The sequence below is a fragment of the Dreissena polymorpha genome, chromosome 1 (assembly GCF_020536995.1).
Source record: "Dreissena polymorpha isolate Duluth1 chromosome 1, UMN_Dpol_1.0, whole genome shotgun sequence".
Lineage (NCBI taxonomy): Eukaryota > Metazoa > Mollusca > Bivalvia > Myida > Dreissenidae > Dreissena > Dreissena polymorpha.
Window position 1 is genome coordinate 125,859,819 of NC_068355.1, and position 23,869 is coordinate 125,883,687.

At 34.8% G+C, this 23,869-nt stretch overlaps 2 protein-coding genes across 3 annotated transcripts in view; one reads left to right on the forward strand and one right to left on the reverse strand.

Annotated features, from left to right (window-relative positions):
- The window catches only part of LOC127848921 (suppressor of tumorigenicity 14 protein homolog), a 48,362-nt gene that overhangs the window by 12,468 nt on the left and 12,025 nt on the right, over positions 1 to 23,869 (forward strand). Inside the window, exons 1-2 of one of the 2 annotated variants that reach the window (XM_052381656.1) lie at positions 15,545 to 15,670; positions 19,610 to 20,245. In XM_052381656.1, coding sequence (XP_052237616.1) covers positions 20,155 to 20,245 — 91 coding nt within the window. In that variant the 5' untranslated portion in view covers positions 15,545 to 15,670; positions 19,610 to 20,154. Of the gene's footprint in view, positions 1 to 15,544; positions 15,671 to 19,609; positions 20,246 to 23,869 lie in introns of those variants that run through there. The other variant, XM_052381649.1, reaches the window with a different exon arrangement.
- On the reverse strand, positions 2,780 to 3,199 carry LOC127849041 (zinc finger protein 59-like). Its single transcript, XM_052381799.1, has one exon. The coding sequence runs from the start codon at positions 3,197 to 3,199 to the stop codon at positions 2,780 to 2,782; it is 420 nt and encodes a 139-aa protein (XP_052237759.1).

The following is a 23,869-nucleotide window of genomic DNA, read 5'->3' on the forward strand; positions in this document are numbered from 1 at the left end:
ATGCAAATTAGGCGTAATTTTCCAGACTGTTCACACACCGATGAAACGCAGAAAAATGCTATTCAATTCTTAATTGCGAATGTATATTGGTCAAACATTTACAACACATTAATAATACGCGCAAACGTAAACTTGCTTTCCTATGAACGTTTAATCCTTGTGTAAAAAGGTACACATTAACTGGTAATTACGATGATAAAAAGCAAACAAATAAATGTTTTCTTAAATAGAATATCATAAATGCTGTTGAATGAACACAAATACTAATACACATATGACAAATATGTATTTGTACAATGTTTGCATTATTTTTCAAGATTGTAATGAGAATTGAAATTCTTCTTGGCACCTGAATTAAAAGTTTAACTTTGTTTGTTTCGTTTGTGATCTGCGGAAACAAGGCCATTAATACATCTATAAAAGATCTTGTTGTATAATAATGATTATGTACTCCATAAAGACACGTTTTAATATATTAAAGACATAATAACACGCAGATATATATAACTGAACAAAACCATTCGAGCATAAGCATGAACAGTGAAAATATTTCTTTGAGCACATTGGATCCAAACAATTATGATGAATCATGGCATGCATCCTCAAGCGCTATTTACTATCGTTTTTGACATAACGCTCTCCTTTTTGTGTTATCCAATAATAAGTAAAAAGCCACACACAGATACGGTTGGTAAGCAATTCATTCTTCGTTTTACGAATGCCAACCATATGGCATTAATGAATGACAGCAATATGCATGCCGTAAACCGCGTTAAGCGACAGATTCTTGAGTGAGCTCCTGTAATTAGACAGGCTAGTCTGCTAGGTTCCCGTCATAACACGTGGCCCGGATTCATTTAAGCTTTTGGAATATGCTTCGACAAGTTGTTGGTTTCCTCTAACCCGACCGAACAAACGTTTTCCTGCCGACCTTATATATTGATTAACTACGCTGAGTATTAAAGCTGCTTTGATACACTCGATCGTATTTCAAAAATAAAGCACGATATACCACAAAGAGAAGTAGAACAGAGATTTCCGTCGTTAAACATGCTTCTCAAAGTTTGAAACAACTTGTGTTAAATAAAGAAAAGTTAACAATATAAAAGTTATGCAGACTTTGTTTAGCATAAAATGGACACAAACAACTTTTTTGCTTGTCCTCATTCGCAAAATTCGCACTCTCAACGATTGTGCCAATCTTTGAGCTTGTGTGTTTTACTTGCCAGATATTTGGAGAATTGGCACCAAAGGCGATGAAGGACAATAGTTTGCAGATTTGCCGTAATTGATCCAAAAAAACAAGCGTGATTAATACTTTCTGATAGTTATATTAGGCCAAGTAACACTATATATACGCCATGGGCTGTAATTATAACAGTTATCATGTCTCTGAGAAAACCGGGCTGAATGAATATTCATAAAAAGCGTCCCATATCAGCCTTTGCAATTTGGGTGGGTTTAAAGCATACCAAATGTCCGTAGAGTCCTATTATAAAATGGCATAAATTAAATAAAGTGTTATTGCCTTTCTGTTGTGTCCAAATGGCAAGCCTTGTACTAACTCCCACACCCGTTCGAGAATTGGAATAAAACGTTATGCCAAATTACTTCACACAAATTAAGATTCGCTTAAAATCAGGAATTCTCTAAAATCGGGAACATTTTGACTTACGTCCAATACCTCAGTAAACGCAAGCCAAACGTTAATATTGCTATGAAGTCACATTGAAATGCATCAAAATGCCGCAAAGCATTATAAAATACGGAAAATAACAACAAAACGCTTGGTTGCGCTTGCTAATTTGCTTATTTTAACGTAGAAGAACGGATCTTCTTAGAAATATCCACTACTTTCGGGGAAGGGAAAGGCGATGATTTAGTGGAATGTAATCGAATGATACTCTGGGACGACACTTTCCGCCTAGAATAGATACACGCCGGGTATGCGAATACTTCGTTGACGGATGGCACTTCACTAACAGAGAACAACAAACGCCACGCGCGAGAGGTAAGTTCCTCTGTTTTATTTAAAGTTATATCCTAAAGATTAGTTTTTAAGACAAGACACATGGTCGAGTTGATAAATGGTGTATCCTTTTGTATTGGGTATACACAATTTCACGGAAGAATGGTACAGTTTTGCCCAAAAAATAGAAAATTCGATCGGAAAACAGCATAAACTGGATGAACAGTAAACATTTTAACAAAATAAAACTACTTAGAATTATTGCAAGAAATTGTTTGCTATTCCAGCATGTAGAGTAATCACTGTGCTTCAAATACTGAAATTTTGATAGTATTCAATGAAATATAAACAAAGATAGTGCATGTTGTAATAGGTGGCATACATAAAGTTGCAGGCACTTTGTTTACCGATAAAGGGCACTTCAGATTACGGAGACTTTCAACAAAGCGGGCACTCTAATAACTGAGTTTTATCTTCTACCTTAAATGCATTTATTTATATTATGGCTATTCATACGAAACATTTTGAAAAAATATTTTTCAAAAATCACATTACTATTAATTTATACTATGTTTATTATAATTGCAATTTTCAAATAAGATAATATGTATTATTAAATAAATGTGTACATAATGAACTTGTTTTTTATTGGTAACTTGAGATTCAGAGAAATGAAAATACAACGGATAATGCGGATCAACACAATCGTGTTTAATTTGACTTATAGCAGAGCTCTAGATAACGGTAGTGAAGGGGTCTTTATGAGGCAAATACACATCTGTTCTTCATAAAATCCTATGTCGGCTGTGCTTATTTGAATCGCATCATCAAATGGTCTTGAAATTTAGAATTCTGCCAATATATCTTCCCACAGTTTGGAAATGGACATTTCTTGCCATAGTTCACAACCTCTACCTCATGGGTTTTCTTGTGGAATTCCATATAGTTACGAGTGGAAAAAACCTTTCCAGAACTTTCGCACATGATTGGCCTATGTTTGTCCTCGATGTGTTTCCTTTTATCTTCCTCAGTCTTAAAGAACTGAGTGCACACTGAGCACTTTATGCATCCATCCTCATGTGTCTTCAAATGACGATTCAAGTAGGCTTTCCTAGCATAACTGGCCTCACAAATTCCACACGAGAACCGTTCGCTTGTACACAATTCTTCTTCTAAACTAATGTCCAACAACGAACCGTTGGCGGAATTCATAAGCTCCGATTCACTCATCCTGTAATAAATAATTGTGTCACTTATATGCAACTTCATATGCAGCATGTGTTGTGTTTATATTAAAAACAAAGACGGATATGCATAACTTTTTACACCACTGTCGTGTGATTAAATCGACCCGCCCGTTCTTTTATTGCTATTTTCGTTTACTGGCATTGAGCCAAAAAGTTCCAATAGAATTTCGGACCTGCATCGCTGCTGATATTAATCTCTGAGAGGCAGTTTAAGCAGAGTGATTATTCATGACATGCTATCTAATATATAAGTAAATAGCATTAGAACCTTCATTTGGACATAAAGATAAATGCTTTAGATCAACCGTTTAGAACGTAATTTAAAATATATGGTCATATAGATTTTACTCATTAGACATATCCAATTTGTTTAACATTTATCTTTCACATTTATACCAAATCATAATCATATTTCAAAGGGATAAGAACATGCTTCGGTAATTCGTTTTTTATTTGCGTACTAAGTACATACATTTTTATTTATTGCCTGCTTACTTTAACAGTATTCCACAGCGAATTCTGCATTTTTGATTCACAAAAAAACGAGTGTGTTATATCTAGAAAAAAGTGTCTAGATGTCGGGAAACGAAGTGCCATTGTTTTTTAGATGATCGGTAAACGAAGTGCAGATGAAAAATGTGCATGCGACTCTTAAAACATTTGAATTTTCTCAAATACATTAGTAAACTAAAATGTAACATGTTGTAACATTACTGGATATATTGATCTTTTATTTCGAATAGTAAGCACGTTCTTGATTTATTTCCAAGTATGTTTATTTTGTTAAAATATGTACTGTTCATTCAATTCATGCTGATTATCGATGGAATTTTATCGTTTTTTTTAATAATTCACCGTTTTTCCGCGAATTTCTTTCTTCGCAATACGAAGTGCTATACCATTAATCACCCAAACAATGTTCTGTGTCTAAAAACCAAATAAACAGAACATAAATACAAAACAAGCTGAAGACCTCACCTCTCGCGCGTGGCTTTTGTTGTTCTCTGTTAGTGAAGTGCCATCCGTCAACGAAGTATTCGCATACCCGGCGTGAGATATTCAAATAGAAAGAGACTTCTTTTACACGCAAACTTCCATAACTCGGAAAGTGACCTGTTTTGCGGACTAAAAGGCAAATCTGGTAACCTTTCGAAACGCGAGAAACCAATCATTTAATTATCCAGCCATTGCGACGTATTAACCTTACGGTTGACTACATTAGCATTGTTTTACTACATTAGAAGTAATGCTGTTACCGTTATTCGGCAAATACTGCTATATTTTGTGGTTCCCTTCCCCGCCAGCGGCAGATTGAATTAATTTCCTCGGTTGTGCTACAACATCATTTTTGTTTATATAATGCGAATCGCCAAAGTGTTTATCGTGCAACAAGTGTCAGTGTTTCAATGAAGTGAGCTAATTATAACAAAGATGTGCGACATTATCAAATAACGCGTGTTTGTTTTCTCATTTTACAGTATCAATAGGTTTCTTAATAATATTCTATAAACACTAATGATTCATAATGACGTTCCGTTTCAATAATAACAGAGATAAAAGTTAAAATCAGTCAAGCCTTTTGAATCTTAAGAAAGATAAATGTCGAGTTATTCAGTTATTAAAAATGACATTCAGTTGATGAATGTCATAAAAGTTTATGTATCATACAGATTAATAACATATTAATATAAACGTCACCTTTATTGAACTAACATTTATTAATCTTTCTTAAGTCATGTTATTGCGTCGCTATTTACATTATTGTTATGCTTACGAACAAACTTACTATAAATCGTTGGTATTAGCGTTTGAATGGGATAAACACACCGTCCACGTCATTTGACGATTCCTATAGTGGAAATAATTTAAATCCGTATATAATAAGCAATTCTCTCTCTATCAAAATGGAGATTACAAAAGCTCGATGTTAAATTACAAAATAAACAATCGAAATAAATCTCTTGAAAATGAGAGTAACATATTATCATAATATTTTATGTTACTTATATGTGTCGTTGGGATATCTCGTGTTTAATTACAACTGGATCAGCAGTCAAAAAAAATGTTTTAAATCGATCATTCAAACATTATATTGTATTCTAAGTATGCATTCGTTTGAGTAAACTCAAAATTTTGAGTATTTTTTCTAACTTCAGACTAATGGTCATGTATTATCAATGAACGATTAACAACAGGTCAATTCGGAACGGTCAGAACAATATACATGCACAACGAATATGTTTTCATTTAGTTAATAATTGCACCATTCATGAACATTACTACGGGTCGTATACTAATGTAGTTTCGGTACACTCTTATAAACCATGACTTTTGAATCTTTAAAGATTTAATCATGGGTTATAAATATTGTAGGGGCATTCCTTCTAAATTAAACCACGGGCGATTAGATATATGTTACGCACGAGATTATGTGTAAGTGTCTTAAAGGGGCCATTTCACAGATTTTGGCATTTTTTAACTTATTCATTAAATGCTTTATATCGATAAATGTAAACATTGGATCGTAAAAGCTCCAGTAAAAAATCAAGAATAAAATTTAAAAAAGGAAAAGAAGATTGCCCGGACCAGGTTTCGAACCAGTGACCCCTGGAGTCCTGCCAGAGTCCTGAAGTAAAAACGCTTTAGCCTACTGAGCTATTCCGCCGAGTATACACAGTTTAAGTATTTTATACCTTATATAAGCAATCTTCCTAGTTTCACAAAATTTAACGACAAAAACAGAACTCTCCAAATTATTCAATCGTTTCGCGTTGCAACGCTTTATAATTTTTAGGTTTTAAAATCGTCAAAAGATGCATATAATGGCTATATTAGACCATGGTAAATGTTCAGTATTACTGTTTCCTCACAAATATCATAACTAAAACGAAAATTTGCTAATCTGAAACAAATTTTTTCAATTTTGTCAATTTACCAAAGCGTGAAAAGCTCCCTTTAAGCCATGGTCACTTTTTTGCAGATGTTAGTATGTTAAAAAATTGCCACTGAAAAATTTATGCTGCAACTACTTAAAAAGACATCTTCAAATCGATAGAATCGATTTAGGTTATAAACAATTCATTACATTTTGGGACCCAGCGGAACGAAAAAAAAGGTACATACAATGCTGTTTGTAATCAACAATTATATACTGGTGTATTTTCATGAATTATTCTTCAATGTTCAAGATCCGCCGCCGTTGAAATTATTTAATCAAAGTCTGTTATTAAATAAATCTATATCTATAATGGTCTGTAACGAACTAGACATAAATGATTCAATCGTAAGGTATGGCTCGTTTTTTATATCATTGAACATTATCGCCATTATCTAGCAGAACAGTACATTATTCGTTGAACAGACTTTGTGTGTGAAAGCTTACTTTAGATTTTCGTTTATCATATGCTTCGTCTCACCGGTGTACCTCTATTTACGTTTAAAGTGTGCAAGGCTGAGCATATACTTTGAAATGTTCGTTTCGCGGACAGCACAGGCTAATCTGGGACGAAACTTTACGCACATGCATTTTGCCCAATTTTCACGGAACAAGACACAATTGATGAAATGGCGGCGTTAACTGAATATCAGCTTGTGTGAGTGTTAGGAAAATACTCCGACCACATTACGACCGAGTTTGTTTCTGTATTAAACGATAAAATGTAACTGTGTCATCAAATGGTAGACCATAAGTGGAAACTCAGCATGTTTGTTTTGATTAAATGACGATTATTTTGAAAACTATATATAAATTAACATAATTTGAGTAGTCGGCGTACGGCATTTTATTTATTAGCATAGAAAAACAACGTTTCTTATTGTGAGTGGGATTTAAACTCATATCTACTTCAATGTATCATTGGTAAATATGTGTATGCGTATGTTAACAATATTGTGCACGATTTCTATGCTAACTTATTAGTTTTGCTTGCCTTAACGCTAAAGCATGTTTTGGGCTTATATTGACAAGTAGCCATAGTACAGTGATTGTTACAGTTTTAGGAGTTTTGTTCATACTATCAATCGTAGCTTTTCGGTGTAATAAATTGTATGTTATCAGTTTAAAATGTCTGGTGTATTTAACATATTTTTGAACTTGTGTTTACACCTGATAGAGAGCAGAGCAAACAAACAAAACCACACAACAGCAACAACAACAACAATCGTTAACTGCCATATACTTGTTATGCTAGGGTCATTGAGCATATGCTCCAATAAGAATTATCGCATATATCATTCTCTAGATAGCAACGTTTTCTGGTTGTGTATACCGTGCTGCACACAATCTCCAAGGTAATTGATATCTATTAGATGTACCCTGAATAACTTGTGAAGTCAGTATACCGATTGCCCCATTTTGTTCTGTGTGAAATGTGCCAGTTGCTCCACTTATTTTGCAGTGTCTGATTGGCCGGTTGTCCCAATTTTGTGTTGTGTCTTACGGTTTTAGCTGTGTCAGTTTTCAGACTGTTTGGTTTTTTGTGTCATAAAAAGGACCATGATCTATTATACGGTTTGGTTTCTCTGCTGTTGGTGCAGCTACAATAGCATATTTATTTTTTTTTAATATATATCTATCAGTTTTACAACATATGTATTACAGATATTTTTCTATCTAAGCCACACAATATTACGTTTTTACCGTGCTTTGTATTCACTTATAGGAAACGACTTTTTACAGAATTATTAATAGTAAAATTATCGAACTCTGATTTATAAATGCTTTTAAAGTTGATATCAGTTCAGATCTTACAAACATTAAAGGGGCCTTTTCACGGTTTGGTAAATAGACAAAAATAAAAAAAGTTGTTTCGGATTCGCAAATTTTCGTTGTAGTTATGATATATGTGAGGAAACAGTAATACTGAACATTTTCCATGCTCTAAAATAGACATTATATGCATCTTTTGACGATTTAAAAACCTGAAAATTATAAAGCGTTGCAACGCGAAACGATTGAATAATTTGGGGATATCCATTGTTGTCGTTATATTTTGTGAAACTACGAAGATTGCTTATATAAAGTATAAAATACATCCTTCATCGTATGAGCACGGATTGCCGATTGGTATAAATGGTAGACTTTTACTCCAGGACTTAATGACAAACTTCAATACATGCCAAAATCTGTGAAAAGACACCTTTAAAGCGCATTAGAAAATGTGTTTTATCCAAATTGGACTACGAAGCTCAGTTTCAATGAAATTTAAATCACTCGTGAACATAAAAAAATATATATATTCACTTGTGGCCGCGCCACTCGTGAAAATATTTTTTTATGATCTCTCGTGAAATAAAATCGATATTCCACCGAATCCAACAAATATCCTCTCTATAACACATAATACAATATTCGACATTCGAGGACTCCGAATGATTACTAGCAATAAAAAATACGTATACACATACGTTATCACATTGTGACCCATGAGATGTATACAAGAATTATTCATAATTTTCACGGTACCTTTTTCTCAAATCGAAAGGTTTTTAAATAAATTGCTTAAGTTATATTTATTTTAAATTTATAAGAATTTAAACTTTTAATAAATATCGGTAAATTGTGTCTAGAAAAGTAATACGATTATTTATTTTATGCTTTCCGGTGGTTTATAAAGAAATATCAGTGAAATAAAACTGGTATTTCACTGTTTTTAAACAGTGAAAAATAACAGTGAAAAATATCGATATTTTTCACTGTTTTACTGTGAAATGACGTCATTTTTCGACGAAATGACGTCATAAATCCAGCGAAATTATCGAGTTAAACTCCTATCCAATGTAAATAACGGTGAAAAAAGCAATAAAATAAAAAGAAAATTAGTTTGATTCGATGGAATATCGATTTTAATTCACTCGTGATCATAAAAAATACATATTTTCACTCGTGGCTGCGCCACTCTTGAAAATATTATTTTATATGATCACTCGTGAAATAAAATCGATATTCCATCGAATCCAACTAATATCCTCTATGTATTTTTAATTCACTGAACGTTTAACATTGGATGAAAAATGAAAACGGGATACCTGCGTCTTCAAAATAACATTAATTAATCAAGTTTTCAAACGACGTGCATTATTTTTTCCACAAACGTTTTGCCTTTGTATATGTTCCAGTAATTACTTAAAGTTTTGCCTTTGTATGTTATCCATATAAATACTGAACATTCTCACACTGATACGATTTGTAAGAAATGCATTTGTTTATACTTACAAAATCATATGGCATTATCAATAACAGAAATTTGCTGGGTCGTGGTATTAATTGCATTTCCGTTGCAGCTTCTCATTGTTCTAACATCAGCATATTCCTGAGTATGCTGCATTCAATCATGCCAGTCTTAATGATCAAAGACTGTGACACGGCCTCATTGAAGCATACGCCCAGGTCGCTTAACACGCATTCTCTTTAATTGTGTTATTGATCAGTTTGTTTAAATTAGTTTTTTACCACTGTTAAAGAGATATTGGCTCTCTTGAAAATCGGTGGATAATTCGTTAATATGGGATGCTAAATGAGTAAAAATAGCAGTTTAATACATTATTTTGAATCCATTGGCATTATTAAGGTGTTAAAGCGAATTATTTATAACCCCAAACACACTCCTTTACTGTACCTGTCACTCTCCGTTAAAGGAGATAGGAGGCACGAAATAAGGAAGAGAACCGTTATGAGCTATACATGTATAGATAGAGAATACTAGGATAGCGTTGAATGCAGAGAAGTTTATGTTGCGAGGCTTATAACGCCGGGAGCGCGAGCCTTGGCGAGCGCTTTCGGGGTTCGAGCAAAGCAACATAAACTTCTCTGTATTCAACGCTAATCCTAGTATTCTATTTATCCCATTTGATTGTTTTCAACGTGACATTTAACATAAATAGATCTAATAACCTTAACAGTAATTTGAATTCAGTCTTAAAAGCGTTAAAATCTAACGAATGTAACCATGCGTAGTGATATAAATGTATTTGTTCTGGTACGCAAAATAGTCTTAAAAAAATCACACACAAACTGTAAAACAAGTAAAAATATCACCATATGCCTCGATTCAATTTTACGCAGTATGCGAATTGTAACACATTACGACCGCGAAAAGAAGATTTTACTTTACTATAATTAATTTTATTTTCGAAAGAAAATGATCAAAATCCAATATGGCGGCGATTGCTCCTGACAAAATGATGTCGATGTCAACATACATGTACACCATCGACGACCTTGACAATTTCGACGAGTAAACAGACAATTGCAGCGACTGACACTTTATTTGACTTAATATACAGGGCAATACGTTTTCCGACTTCGGACGACGAATTTAAGGACGCGCAGAACGTGTTTTTTCATAAAATGGTATGGGTATGCCGTGTGTGATCCGATGCATCAATGGCGCCTATGTTAAAATCATTTCCCCGAGAAAAGGGAACGACAAAATTACAAACAAAAGCCAAAACACGTTCGAACTAGTATCTTACTTTTAATTATCCTTTAAAATCCATCTAATTATCCATTTAACTCATTAATTGACGATTTTGCATCTAGGGTCTTTACTAATTATTTTAGCATAGTTAAATGAAGACCCTTATGCCATCCTATCACTATATTCAAATGAGTTTACGAACTCAATAAACTTTCTTCTTCGTCACACGCTACGTCATGTGCTCTATGTACATTACTGCTGTTAAAATGAACCGGAGCAGTTTATCAAATAATAGCCGTTGGTAAACTCGGTTGCATTTGCAGATTTCTGTATACAAACATAATTATGTTTAAACTTGCACAATGTTTTATTTGTCTATGGTAAATGCCCTTATTGTATAATAAAATAATTTAATATATAAATACACAAAGAATGGATACCATTCCATTACACAACAGTTAAATGAGTGGATAATATCCGTGTACAAAATGGGACGTTCCGAATTCCAGTGTGGTGCTATTTTTATCATCTTATACGGTACACAGCTCTATGCCTAACGTGAATTAAATCGGAAAGCAAATATTGCAGATTATTTATGAATTGTGCGATATTTGTATGGCTTGTTGTACATTCTTAAATGTCAAAAGTATATGCATGGATTATTAACAATGGACATTACAGGAAATAAGGAAAATGTGATCAATTGACAATTCAAATATGTCGATATACAGTACATGTACATGTGAAATAAGTCGCGTTTATAATAAATCGTCAAAAAAATGGGGGAAAATGACGCAATAAGTATGTCATTTTATGACGCCATCAATCAGCTGATTCATTATACGGATGGAGACAAATTATGTCATATGACTAGATTTAAAGGTTGGAGGTCGTATAATTTTGAAGCTAAAGTTTTCTCGACTTTATTTCTTATGAAAAATCATTCAGTGGTAAAATAAAAAGTAGTCCGTGCACGCGACAGGTATATCCACAAGGTTGAATACAGGCTAGTATATTCCATAAGGTGTTATACCGTCAATGTCGCGTTGAAAATGGGATAAATACAATTATTCGAAACAAGTACAATCGAGATAAACGCGTTTGAAGGTCACTGATTTGACATATTTTTATTCGCAGATATTTTGCTCAGATTGAATTTATCGAAAAATACTGATTCTCTTGCGTAAAGTTGTTGGTGTGATAAATCGGTTGATTAACACATACATGTGCACTTAGGATAACATGAACTAGATAACAGAATGTTATGTCACACATTTCCCGAATGATAATTATTTGCATAAAAAGAACCGAATAAACGGGGCGAATATTGAATGACAATAGAAAGTGTAGGCTTTTAAAATGTTAATACCTGTTAAGGGTTTATTTCGTCCAGGCGGTACTTCGAAGCATTTTGACTTACGTAACTGAATTTGAAGTGATCATTCAACGATTACACGTTTATAACGAACGTATGATTTAATAGAGCGCAATACCTTTTGACTCGTGAAATGGCAACAAATGGAATTTTAAATAGGGATATATGTTGTAAAATAATCTACGTTAATGCCTCAGTCACAAATAATCCGGTCGCCGGCCGAGGTGTCCGATCTCCAGGCATCGGAAAGACTGGACACGTCGGGGCCGTCCGCCGTCCGATGAGTGGCACAGTTTAATTCCTCAGCCACAAATAGAGACCGATCACCGTCCGATCAGCGGACGACGAATTTTTCCGATCATCGGGCTGGTATCCGACCGATGATTGCATGGTCACCGGGTCATTTTGCAGCATCGGGCGGCGTCCGGAGTAATTTTAAGTTTCAATTAAAATTTAAGACGACGTCGGGCCCGGGAAGGAAACGAGTTGAGATCGAAAGAAGATCGGACGATCAACGCACGGTTATCGCCCGGCGATCGTCCGGCATCGGATTCGGTGTACGTGACGAGCTCCGTCCGGCGTCCGTCAGTTATCGTGCGGAGGCCCTCCGGCCATCAGACGGTCGTCGGCCAATGTATTTTCCCTGGGAAATTCCTAAATTTTTGCCAAAACACGTACAATTAATCCGATGTCGGGTGATCGCCGGGCGATAACCGGGCTTTGATCGTCCGATCTTGTTTCCATCTCACTTCGATTCCTTTCCGGGCCCGACGTCGAGTTAAATTTTAAGTGGGACTTAAAATTAATTGGGACGCCACCCGATGCAAAAAAATGATCCGGTGTCCATGCGATCTTCGGTCGGGCGCTAGCCCGATGAGCGTAAAAACCGTCGTCCGCTGATCGGACGGTAATCAGTCTTTATTTGTGACTGAGGTATAAGTCATGTATAAAAATAAAAATATATGTTAATACTATCTCGTCTCAAAGCAATCAAACGTGTTTGATTCAAATATAAAGCTTCCCACATTTAAACATGCTGAACACACTTAATCGTTCTTATGTGTTGGTATTGAAAATACGGACCACATCTTAACGTATTAGAAGTTTCTTATTGACCAAAGCATACTGTACAGCAGTTAGTTATCATCGTTTAAAAAAGAGTAGTAATTTAGACAAGCGCGTTGAGAATTTTTCGATGAATATAATGTCGTCACCAGGAGTCGCGGAACAGCCCATTTGCGACGTCGATTGATTACTGTTTATACAACAAAATGTTGTTTACTTCACGCGAAAACGGGTCTTATGATATATGCGGCCCGCGAAGCTCTAGACCAGTCTACGCGATCTGTTTATGGGGTTTTATGAGAGCACGAAACCGTGACTTTATCGCGAAGATACGGACCAGTCTACGCGATCTGTTTATGGGATTTAATGAGAGCACGAAACCGTGACTTTATCGCGAAGATACGGACCAGTCTACGCGATCTGTTTATGGGGTTTTATGAGAGCACGAAACCGTGACTTTATCGCGAAGATACGGACCAGTCTACGCGATCTGTTTATGGGGTTTTATGAGAGCACGAAACCGTAACTTTATCGCGAAGATACGGACCAGTCTTAGCGATCTGTTAATGGGGTTTTATGAAAACACGAAACCGTGACTTTATCGCGAAGATACGGATCATTCTACGCGATCTGTTCATGGAGTTTATGAGAGCAAGAAACCGTGACTTTATCGCGAAGATACGGACCAGTTTACGCGATCTGTTCAGGGGGTATTATGAGAGCAAGAAACCGTGACTTTATCGCGAAGATACGGACCAGTTTACGCGATTGCGAATTAATGTTTATATATCCATAAACACACTTAATCGTTCTTATGTGTTGGTATTGAAAATACGGACCACATCTTAACGTATTAGAAGTTTCTTATTGACCAAAACATACTGTACAGCAGTTAGTTATCATCGTTTAAAAAAGAGTAGTTATTTAGACAAGCGCGTTGAAAATTTTTCGATGAATATAATGTCGTCACCAGGAGTCGCGGAACAGCCCATTTGCGACGTCGATTGATTACTGTTTATACAACAAAATGTTGTTTACTTCACGCGAAAACGGGTCTTATGATATATGCGGCCCGCGAAGCTCTAGACCAGTCTACGCGATCTGTTTATGGGGTTTTATGAGAGCACGAAACCGTGACTATATCGCGAAGATACGGATCAGTCTATGCGATCTGTTTATGGGGTTTTATGAGAGCACGAAACCGTGACTTTATCGCGAAGATACGGACCAGTCTACGCGATCTGTTTATGGGATTTTATGAGAGCACGAAACCGTGACTTTATCGCGAAGATACGGACCAGTCTACGCGATCTGTTTATGGGGTTTTATGAGAGCACGAAACCGTGACTTTATCGCGAAGATACGGACCAGTTTACGCGATCTGTTTATGGGGTTTTATGAGAGCACGAAACCGTAACTTTATCGCGAAGATACGGACCAGTCTAAGCTATCTGTTAATGGGGTTTTATGAAAGCACGAAACCGTGACTTTATTGCGAAGATACGGATCATTCTACGCGATCTGTTCATGGAGTTTATGAGAGCAAGAAACCGTGACTTTATCGCGAAGATACGGACCAGTTTACGCGATCTGTTCAGGGGGTATTATGGGAGCAAGAAACCGTGACTTTATCGCGAAGATACGGACCAGTTTACGCGATTGCGCTGGCTGGTCGGAACAACCCTGCTGCATTTGGCATAAAATCCAATTTCGAATGAAGCGGGTCATATATTATACAACTATACTTGATAATTATATATTCAATGATTAACTACTTAAATAAAGAGCGGTCGGTCGGAACAAGATCCGTATCCACAAGATTCCACAGGGCAATTCCTTAAATTCGCAAAAATCCTAGCTATGACGCGTTTAGGTCCTTACATATATTTAAATGGGTTAAAGCGAAACTCTTACTAAATGAATACCTTTTACTATTATGTAAGCACGAGCAATTAATTTAAAAAAAAAACAACCTGTGCTTCTCTTTCTTAAGTACTTCTTAAGATTTTAGACTTAAGATTGCTCTTAGCAGCTGTTTTAAAACCATCCCATGGCAACCCCAGAGCTATTTTAGAAAAACAATATTTTATGGAAAGTGTGCCAACCTTAAATTTGTACTACTGAATTTACCCCGCTATGTCTCGACAACATAGACCTGGTACTCGTGAAATCAATTATCTTTCATTATTTGCTTTTTTTTTCAATTATTTTTATTCGTTTTTTTACGTTCAGTATACTTACTAAGAAACAGATAAATCGACTTCTAGAAAGGGGACAAAATATGAATCTTATCGGTATTTTTAACATATTCGTGCTTAAAAGTCAGTGTCAGGGGCATATATTTGCGAGCAGTACCTTAGAAGTTTATATCATGATTTATTTCATTGACTTGCTCTATATGATCCAATAGATAAGTTCTTTGAATACACACGCGTGGCTTAAATTTTCAAACAATATACCTATCGAACGGGTGAAAAGTCGATCGGTGGCTTTACAATGAACGGAAGATCGATTTAGTTTATACAACGATACCATACTCTCTATACATGCATAATTGAACTAGTATCGCTATGATCATACACTTTCAAAGATCGAGGTAAATGATTTGTGTTTTAGTGAGAATTGAAAGCTCGTTTAAAAAACGTTAAATGTGTGTACTAATTAACAATAAACAGGCGTGTTGCTGGATAATTAACTGAATTGTTACTGTGTTGTTTTAATTAGTGTTGGACAATTGCTTATTGTGTTGTAGTGTTTAGTCCGGACGACTGGTTATAATGGAGTCGAATCGGATTTAAAATTAGTTTGGATACATTTCATCGCATCTAGCTATGTAAAAAATACACGTTCAGTATCTGATGAATATTGTTGATCTAAATGTGCTCTAACTTATTGAACATATCAGATTATTTTACCGCTCAAATTTACTATATTTATATTTGAATGAGAATTATGTTCTTAATATTTAATGATAATACACAGATATAGAAAGTAACATTTATGTAAACATTTTCAAGCAATTGAACGTTAAGAAGAAAAGTAATAAGATACAATTATTAACAATTATTTGATTATAAGTTTCTATTTGCACGTTTATGGTTATGGGAGTTACTAAGGTTTGGAGCACCCACAGCGGATTAAACCCATTTATGCCTAGTGGACTCTCCCATCCTTCTAAATTAAATCAGTTAATTTCCAAAATTAGGGATGTTTAGTATATTTATTTCTATATTTAGAATATTTCTTACAGAAATTCCTTTAAGCAAACATCGCACACCCTGATGAGACGCCGCATCAGGGTCTATGCTGTTTGCCAAGGCCTTTTTTTCTAGACGCTAGGCATAAATGGGTTAAACCACAAGTGTTCGCATTTCCTATTTATATCTAACGTATAAAGTTGTGTTTTATTGTGTGCTGTGTCAAAACAGTTTAACACTTGGTCACTTGAAGTTTGACTATGTATATATTTGTATTATTCTGTACAAGATGACTTAATATACCTGCAGATGTGAATGAAAGATAGTTGCACTTTTACGCTGTATAAAATTATAAATCAAATGCCTTGATACGGATCAGTCTAGCGCCTAATCTTGGTCCCCATCTAAAAATCATGCCAAAGGCAACAGACATTTTAACATTTTCTGTCAATATTTTTCTTGAGAACTTGTTTGACATCTTGCAGCTTTGTGATATGTGGCCTGGTGATCTGTTCACAAAGCATGCGCACTTATTAATTAAAATGTGGTCTTGTCGTTAAATACAGAATGTTTCTCGGTTTTATTATTTAATCCATAGCCCGATTTATAAAAAAAATCTTAAGCGAACTATACAACATTTGGTATAGTTCATTTTTAAGTTGCAATATAGTGTGTACAAAGTTCATTTAGAAAAAATTTAAATGAAGATCCTACCTGAACCAAACCCTTTTAATCCTTTTATATACAACACAATCAGCTTTGAAACATACATATGAATTAATATTAAAGGTAATTTATGCAAGTTATTTATATATCTGGCTTGATAATGTCTAAGAAACAAGGCTAGTTTATAACTAATTTTCAATACTAGTATTTCATAATTATTCAATTTTCATGATTTATGTTTTTTAGGGAAGTAACGGCTTTTCTTTAAGATTATAAAAACTTATTATAATAATTGACTTTTTTGTTCGGATAAATCTTTTCTTCTTTAACAGAGTATTCTGGTGAAACTGTTATATTAAAATTGCAATGTTTACGTTCCATAAAAATCGAAAGCTTATTTTTAGGTTTTACATTTCCAATAAATTGATTTTAAATTAATAGAGAATTAAAATATGTGCCTCAATTTAAAGATTGAAGAAATCGATTACCGTGCTCTGTTTAAGCCCTTGAAGACCACACAGCGAATGTTACATGCGTCACTGGATTGTTGTTTGTTTACGTCTGATTGATTTTCAATTTAACCCATTTAGGCCTAGTGGACTCTCACATCCTTCTAAATTGGATCAATTTATTTCCAAAATTAGGGATGTCTAGTATATTTATTGCTATATTTCGAATATTTCTTACAGAAATTTCTTTCAGTAAACAGCGCAGACCCTGATGGGACGCCGCATGATGCGGCGTCTCATGAGGGTCTACGCTGTTTGCCAAGGCCTTTTTTCTAGACGCTAGGCATAAATGGGTTAATGATCAACGCCGATCGTCCAGGGAATATGTAGATAAAAAAACAACTTGCATCATCTGAATGCCTTTAACTTTATATGCGTATGTACATGTACATTCATACATATGTGTGACTAGTTATGGCTTAAAAACACTTACATGGCACTCGTAATCTCGATAAGCATAAATCATACGATTTGATTTTTTCCTAAATTTCCATTCGGTTTTCTTCGTGCGCGTGCGCTTCCAGTTCGGAAACGTATATATTTATCATAACGGTATTTTACTGTATTCATGCATTGCTGTCAGTTCTATGTTAATTCTGGTGAAATGTAGTTTTACACAGACAATCTAGTGCCGTAATCGCCGTAGGTCTTTAAACAGTGAATCAACAACTCTGAATACTTTTAATTCAATGTTTTAACACGGTCTGGTCATAACATGTTTAAAATGAATATTTCATGTCATTGTATATCATGTTTAATAATAAAAATATTTTTTCTACAAATTTTGCAAACGTTTTGTCTAAAAAACGAGCTCCTTTAGGAGGTCAAATCAACATATTTTTCAATTGTTTTCAAGTGTCATTACAATGTAATTGACACTATTTTATGTTGATTGGTTTGTTATGAAATTGCACTACAACAAACCCCAAATATCTCAAAGTGAACAGTTGGCAGTCGATATTACCTATCCAATTTCATCTCTGTCAATCTCTTATGAAATACCTGTCGAATATTAATTGAAATTCTTTTCCGATTCTATAATAGATATTATATTCACGGAGGGAAATTTATCATGTTGGTCAATAAAGCATTCGCAAAAGGCCTTTTAAACTGTCTGAATGCTACCTTGTTATCACTCGTTATAATTACAGTAGAAGAATTATAAACACAATTATGCAGATAAATGACCATTCTGCGATATCTGAGTTTTGCTGTATCGTAACATAATATTATTACTATACAAATGGCTACATGTTATAGTATTCTGTTCTCAACATTAACCCATTTATGCCTAGCGTCTAGAAAAAAGGACTTGACAAACAGCGTAGACCCAGATCAGACGCCGCATGATGCGGCGTCTCATCAGGGTCTGCGCTGTTTGCTTACAGGAATTTCTGTAAGAAATATTCTAAATATAGAAATAAATATACTAGACATCCCTAATTTTGGAAATAAATTGATCCAATCTAGAAGGATGGAAGAGTCCACTAGGCATAAATGGGTAAATCTTTCTACGACGTCATAGTAGGATAGTGATTTACCTACTGTTATACACTAGTCAAAGTTATCATGCTGCTGTCCACAGATTTTGGGAATTTAAGCTTTAGACGTCGAGTAAGTGGATAAGCTATTTATCGTTCAGAAAACACTATATCATGGGTAAAATTAACGTTTTTATTTCTGCACTCGTGTTTTTTTTTAAGTTGGCGTGTCAATCTTGATTTTGTTTATGACCCGCTGTATAAACAAAGACACTGGCGGTACATCGAAGTGTCCATTAACATTCATAACTGCTTTGCAAAAGATATAATGGAATTGTTATTTTTGTCGAAAGAATGCCTCATTCGCATGTTCTCTCTTGATTGGAATTAATTTGTTCTACAAATGGTATACAGCTTCGAAACAATATCAAACATCTTCATTTAGCGGCCGTTATGCACATATTGTCTCACTTCATCTGGCTAATCGAAAACACACAATCGTTTGGCAGAAACAATTGTAGATGTTTTCATGAGACTGTTTCATGTGTATGAGACAAACACATTACTTCAGAGGCATTTAACCGTCCGCGATCACAGATTTCTATCGACATGCACGTGTTCCCAGTGCCGTAATATCTGTACCTGTATGACAGTCATTTACATGATATTTTGTTAATTGCAGGTGACATAGGCACGAAGAGGGCAGATGTTGTCTGCGTGGAATCTGGAGTAAAATAGCTGAACACATATTTACGCTGCTCTGTGAAGCTCTAACGCTCCTGTTTCCATCGTTCATGGTACTATCTACCCTCCGGTCGATAGGTGCAATCCTTTCAGACTGGAGTGACATGAGTAAACAAGAAATACTATCAGTGCAACGTTTGAAAGTGACATTGACTCCGTGGATATAGTGTGGGCATAAGTGTATGCATATGTTATTAAACAAAACAAGGTATCGACGCAAGTTGTATATTACGTTTGAAGTTAAACTGTAATGTATGTGATTTATATGTTGACGAATATTCTCAAACCATTACATATAACCGAAACCTTTTCGCCTCTACGAACTGAGAAAGTGACTTTTTACGATAACATTTGATTTAGGGCAAAACCTATATCATGTTCCACATCAGTGCGCACAGAAGTAGTTCAATGAAGCAGATTTCGCAAATGGCCCCAGGTAGTGATTTACTATGACAGCGGATAGTTTCCTTTTGGCTGCATGTGATGACTTTAGTAGGTGACCATACTATGCGGACAGGATTTTCACGCCATTCTTTCAACTATGTCTCACTGACCACCGCCTGCGTCTATTTACGTAAGTACGGAGTTTTCGTGTTATTTATTTGATTAAAAACTGAAGATTGGTCGATGAAGAACAAATCTGACGACGAAAATTATTACTTATATACGGATAATTTTAATTCAATACAAAAGATGCCCGATTTGTTTAACGTATGTCACCGTTACAAAAATATAAATTCATCAAATAAGGCAGTTCTTTTCAGTGGCAATGCTTAATCTTGAATAGATAATCAAAGATTTTAAAAGACACATAAATACATAATGCTGAACTTTCAAGACAAGTTTAAACCAAAGTAACGGGACAATAAATTACTCGAATAAATGTACTTAATCCGCACGTGATTGACAGTTATTATTAGCTAATGTGAATGCCTATCGATGCAATAGTAACCAAAATAAAGTTAATAAAACGACAGAGAACAATTAGAATTATAATATCCATAATAAGTAAGCGAATTAAAAAAAATTAACGAGCACAACACCAAGGTAATCTTGCATCGAACAATAATGTCAAGGTTTAATCCATTATGGTTAACTGTCATAAAAACGGGTACACCAGATATAGTTTCATAATGTTACGTATTCATCAATATCTCATAAATAACGGGTACACCCGATAACATTTCATTATATTACAAATACATAACTATTTCATAAATAACGGTTACTCCGATGTGATTTCATAATGTTACATAGACACAAATAACTAATACCCAATGACAATGTAAGACATACAATGATTATTACATCATCATTTCTTAAATTGTGCAAACGAAACTTGCCCAGCAGAACATGTATACAAATGTGAAACGAATTGCCGAAGTTCCTCGCGTTTAAATATTGTATTCATTGGACCACACACTTTTTAGTTTCTTGTTTGATTTTCTAAAGACCGAACATTTGAAAACCAATCGATATAATTTACAAGCCTCCGTGCGGTAAATCCTTTAGAAAGCGAATAAATTGACTGTTTCATATAACTCGAAATACTTATCTGATCGGTGTAGAAATGGTAATATGTTAAGTCGATTTGTCCACGATATCACATTTGAAAAAGTCGTAATCGATTAAATGCATACAATTTACGAATAGTGCATCAGTGCGCTCTGATTGATTTGCTGTATGGAAAAAGACAAAACAAACAAATTGTGAATAATGCAATGGAAGTATATAGTTTTAAACGTTGAAATAAAATCGATCTGAGCCGCTGTACACAGTAACAGATGAAGGGTAATCAAATTGTTTTAAACACTTAACCCTTTGCATGCTGGGAAATTTGTCGTCTGCTTAAATGTCGTCTGCAGAATTTCTAAAATTAGCATTTTCTTGGATTTTTTTTCAAAGAATACTATCAGAATAGCAAACAGTTTGGATCCTGATGAGACGCCACGTTCTTTGGCGTCTCATCTGGATCCAAACTGTTTGCAAAGGCCTTCAAAATTCGGTTCCCGCGCATAAAGGGTTAAATACAACAAAACGATTGATCAGATTTAACGGCTGTTCAGTATATTACTATCATCGTTATTTAAAACAACATAAATAAATACTTTTGAATAGGCGTCACAAAAAAATGAAAAATTAACAATGATCGTATATCGTAAATCTCTGTAATCATAGTATATGTACTAAAGGGGACGTTTCTAAATGCAACAGTGACTTCATTGGATTGTTGAACTTGTGACTGTTCTTGAACAAGGACGTAGATCAAGAGCAGTTGCACCGTCTTTGCAAATATTTACACGAAAATGTCAACACGGTTAACTGCCAAAGAAAAGCCCGTTATGAGAATAGGAAAAATAATGGATTTGGCCGAAGAATAATTGTTGTTAGAGACCGGTAAGATGAATAGAAACCGCATTATATTTATGACAAACTATAGACAATACACAATACACAGTATGTACCGTTTAACATAGTTGAATCTTATCAATCAAGTAATCGGATTTTGACGCATTAAGTGTAAGATTGCTTCAAACGAGCTTCCATACAGTCGTAATGGCATATTAACGTAGATATTGAAGAGAACATGACTTGTGTATATTACTCTTATTCTTCCGCATATATTTTGCTTCTATCGAATACTGCTTGTACTTGAAAAATAAAAGAATAACATAGCAACGAGCTCTTCTGTTTTAATAGTTACTACATCAAAACCAATTTCCGTTACATACTATTTCCATACAATATATCAATTGTCTCTGTCAACCGTTAAATAGCTTTTTTTTTTCAAAAGAAATAGTCAGTCTTATTCAGTCTAATTCAGATTAAAATTGCAATAAATTACGACTTATTTAATTTGGGTTTGTGTACAATACGTCTATTGAAAAGCGGGTTATAAGTTATTATGTAAGGAGATAAGCTGCTTTTTGACATTGTGTAAACAACATACATGTACAAATAAGACTAAGAGATCCGGTTCAAACTGATTTACGAATTTACATTTTCAGTAATTTGCCATACATTCCCAAAATTATGTACATAAAAGTGTTAATGTACATGAACAAACAGCATGAACATTGAATGACAGGAGCATGCCTTTAAAAACGTGCTAAGGTTTTATTTCATTGTGAAATAATGTCACAGATATTTGACTTACGAAATAAAGTGAAAGTGACTATGCATAGTAGTTCAGGGATTACGAATTAAAAAAAGGACGCAAATCCTTCTTACGTATGAAGTTTCAACTGTGGACTTCAAAACTACAAAATATCTTTGACCTTAACTGCATGTCAAACAAGTTATCTTTGAACGTAGGAGAGGTATACGTTGCTAAACTATACGAGTCGCGTTCTGAGAAAACTGGACTTAATGCATGTGCGTAAAGTGTCGTCCCAGATTAGCCTGTGCAGTCCGCACAGGCTAATCAGGAACGACACTTTCCGCCTCAACTTGATTTTCGGTAAGGAGGGTCTTCCTTGACACTAAAAATACCATAAAAGCGGAAAGTGTCGTCCCTGATTAGCCTGTGCGGACTGCACAGGCTAATCTTGGACGACACTTTACGCACATGCATTTTGCCCAATTTTCTAAGAACAAGGCTCATATGTATATTCTCGAACACAAAACGGCTACTTTGGAAGAGCGGCAAAGGACTCTCCCTTTTGTAACGAGTCCTTTCCAAATCATACTCTAAAAAAGTGCACCGTTCCGGCCTGGCTCATCCGGAATCGATTTCAATCGGGCTCCAATAGCGCATTTCGTCACTTTTTAAAGCAGACAAACTTCTTCTTTTGCGAAGGACTCTTACTGTATGTATAACACTTGGTAGTTGCCCGTTCATAATTTTATCCAAATTTATTATATATTTTCCAACCAATCATTCTTTACATATATACTTGTGATATTATAAAGTTATATTCGCATCGTCTATATTTTGGCCGTTTCGATAAAATAGTCCTTGCTAGAAGATAAGTTTCGAACTTGTGTACATTGATAATTGCAATGGTATAGAAGATGACATTAATAAAGCAAGCAAATATACTTATTAAAAGTGGCTTTTTTTCTTAGATCCTACTGCACAGCTTATTTTAACATATTTTTCTCTGCTTGATCAAGACCTCAGCGATCTATGTACAATTTATTATTGTTTCAGGAGCATAGTTCATTCCTTTTTATGATATCTACAAATGAGTTTATA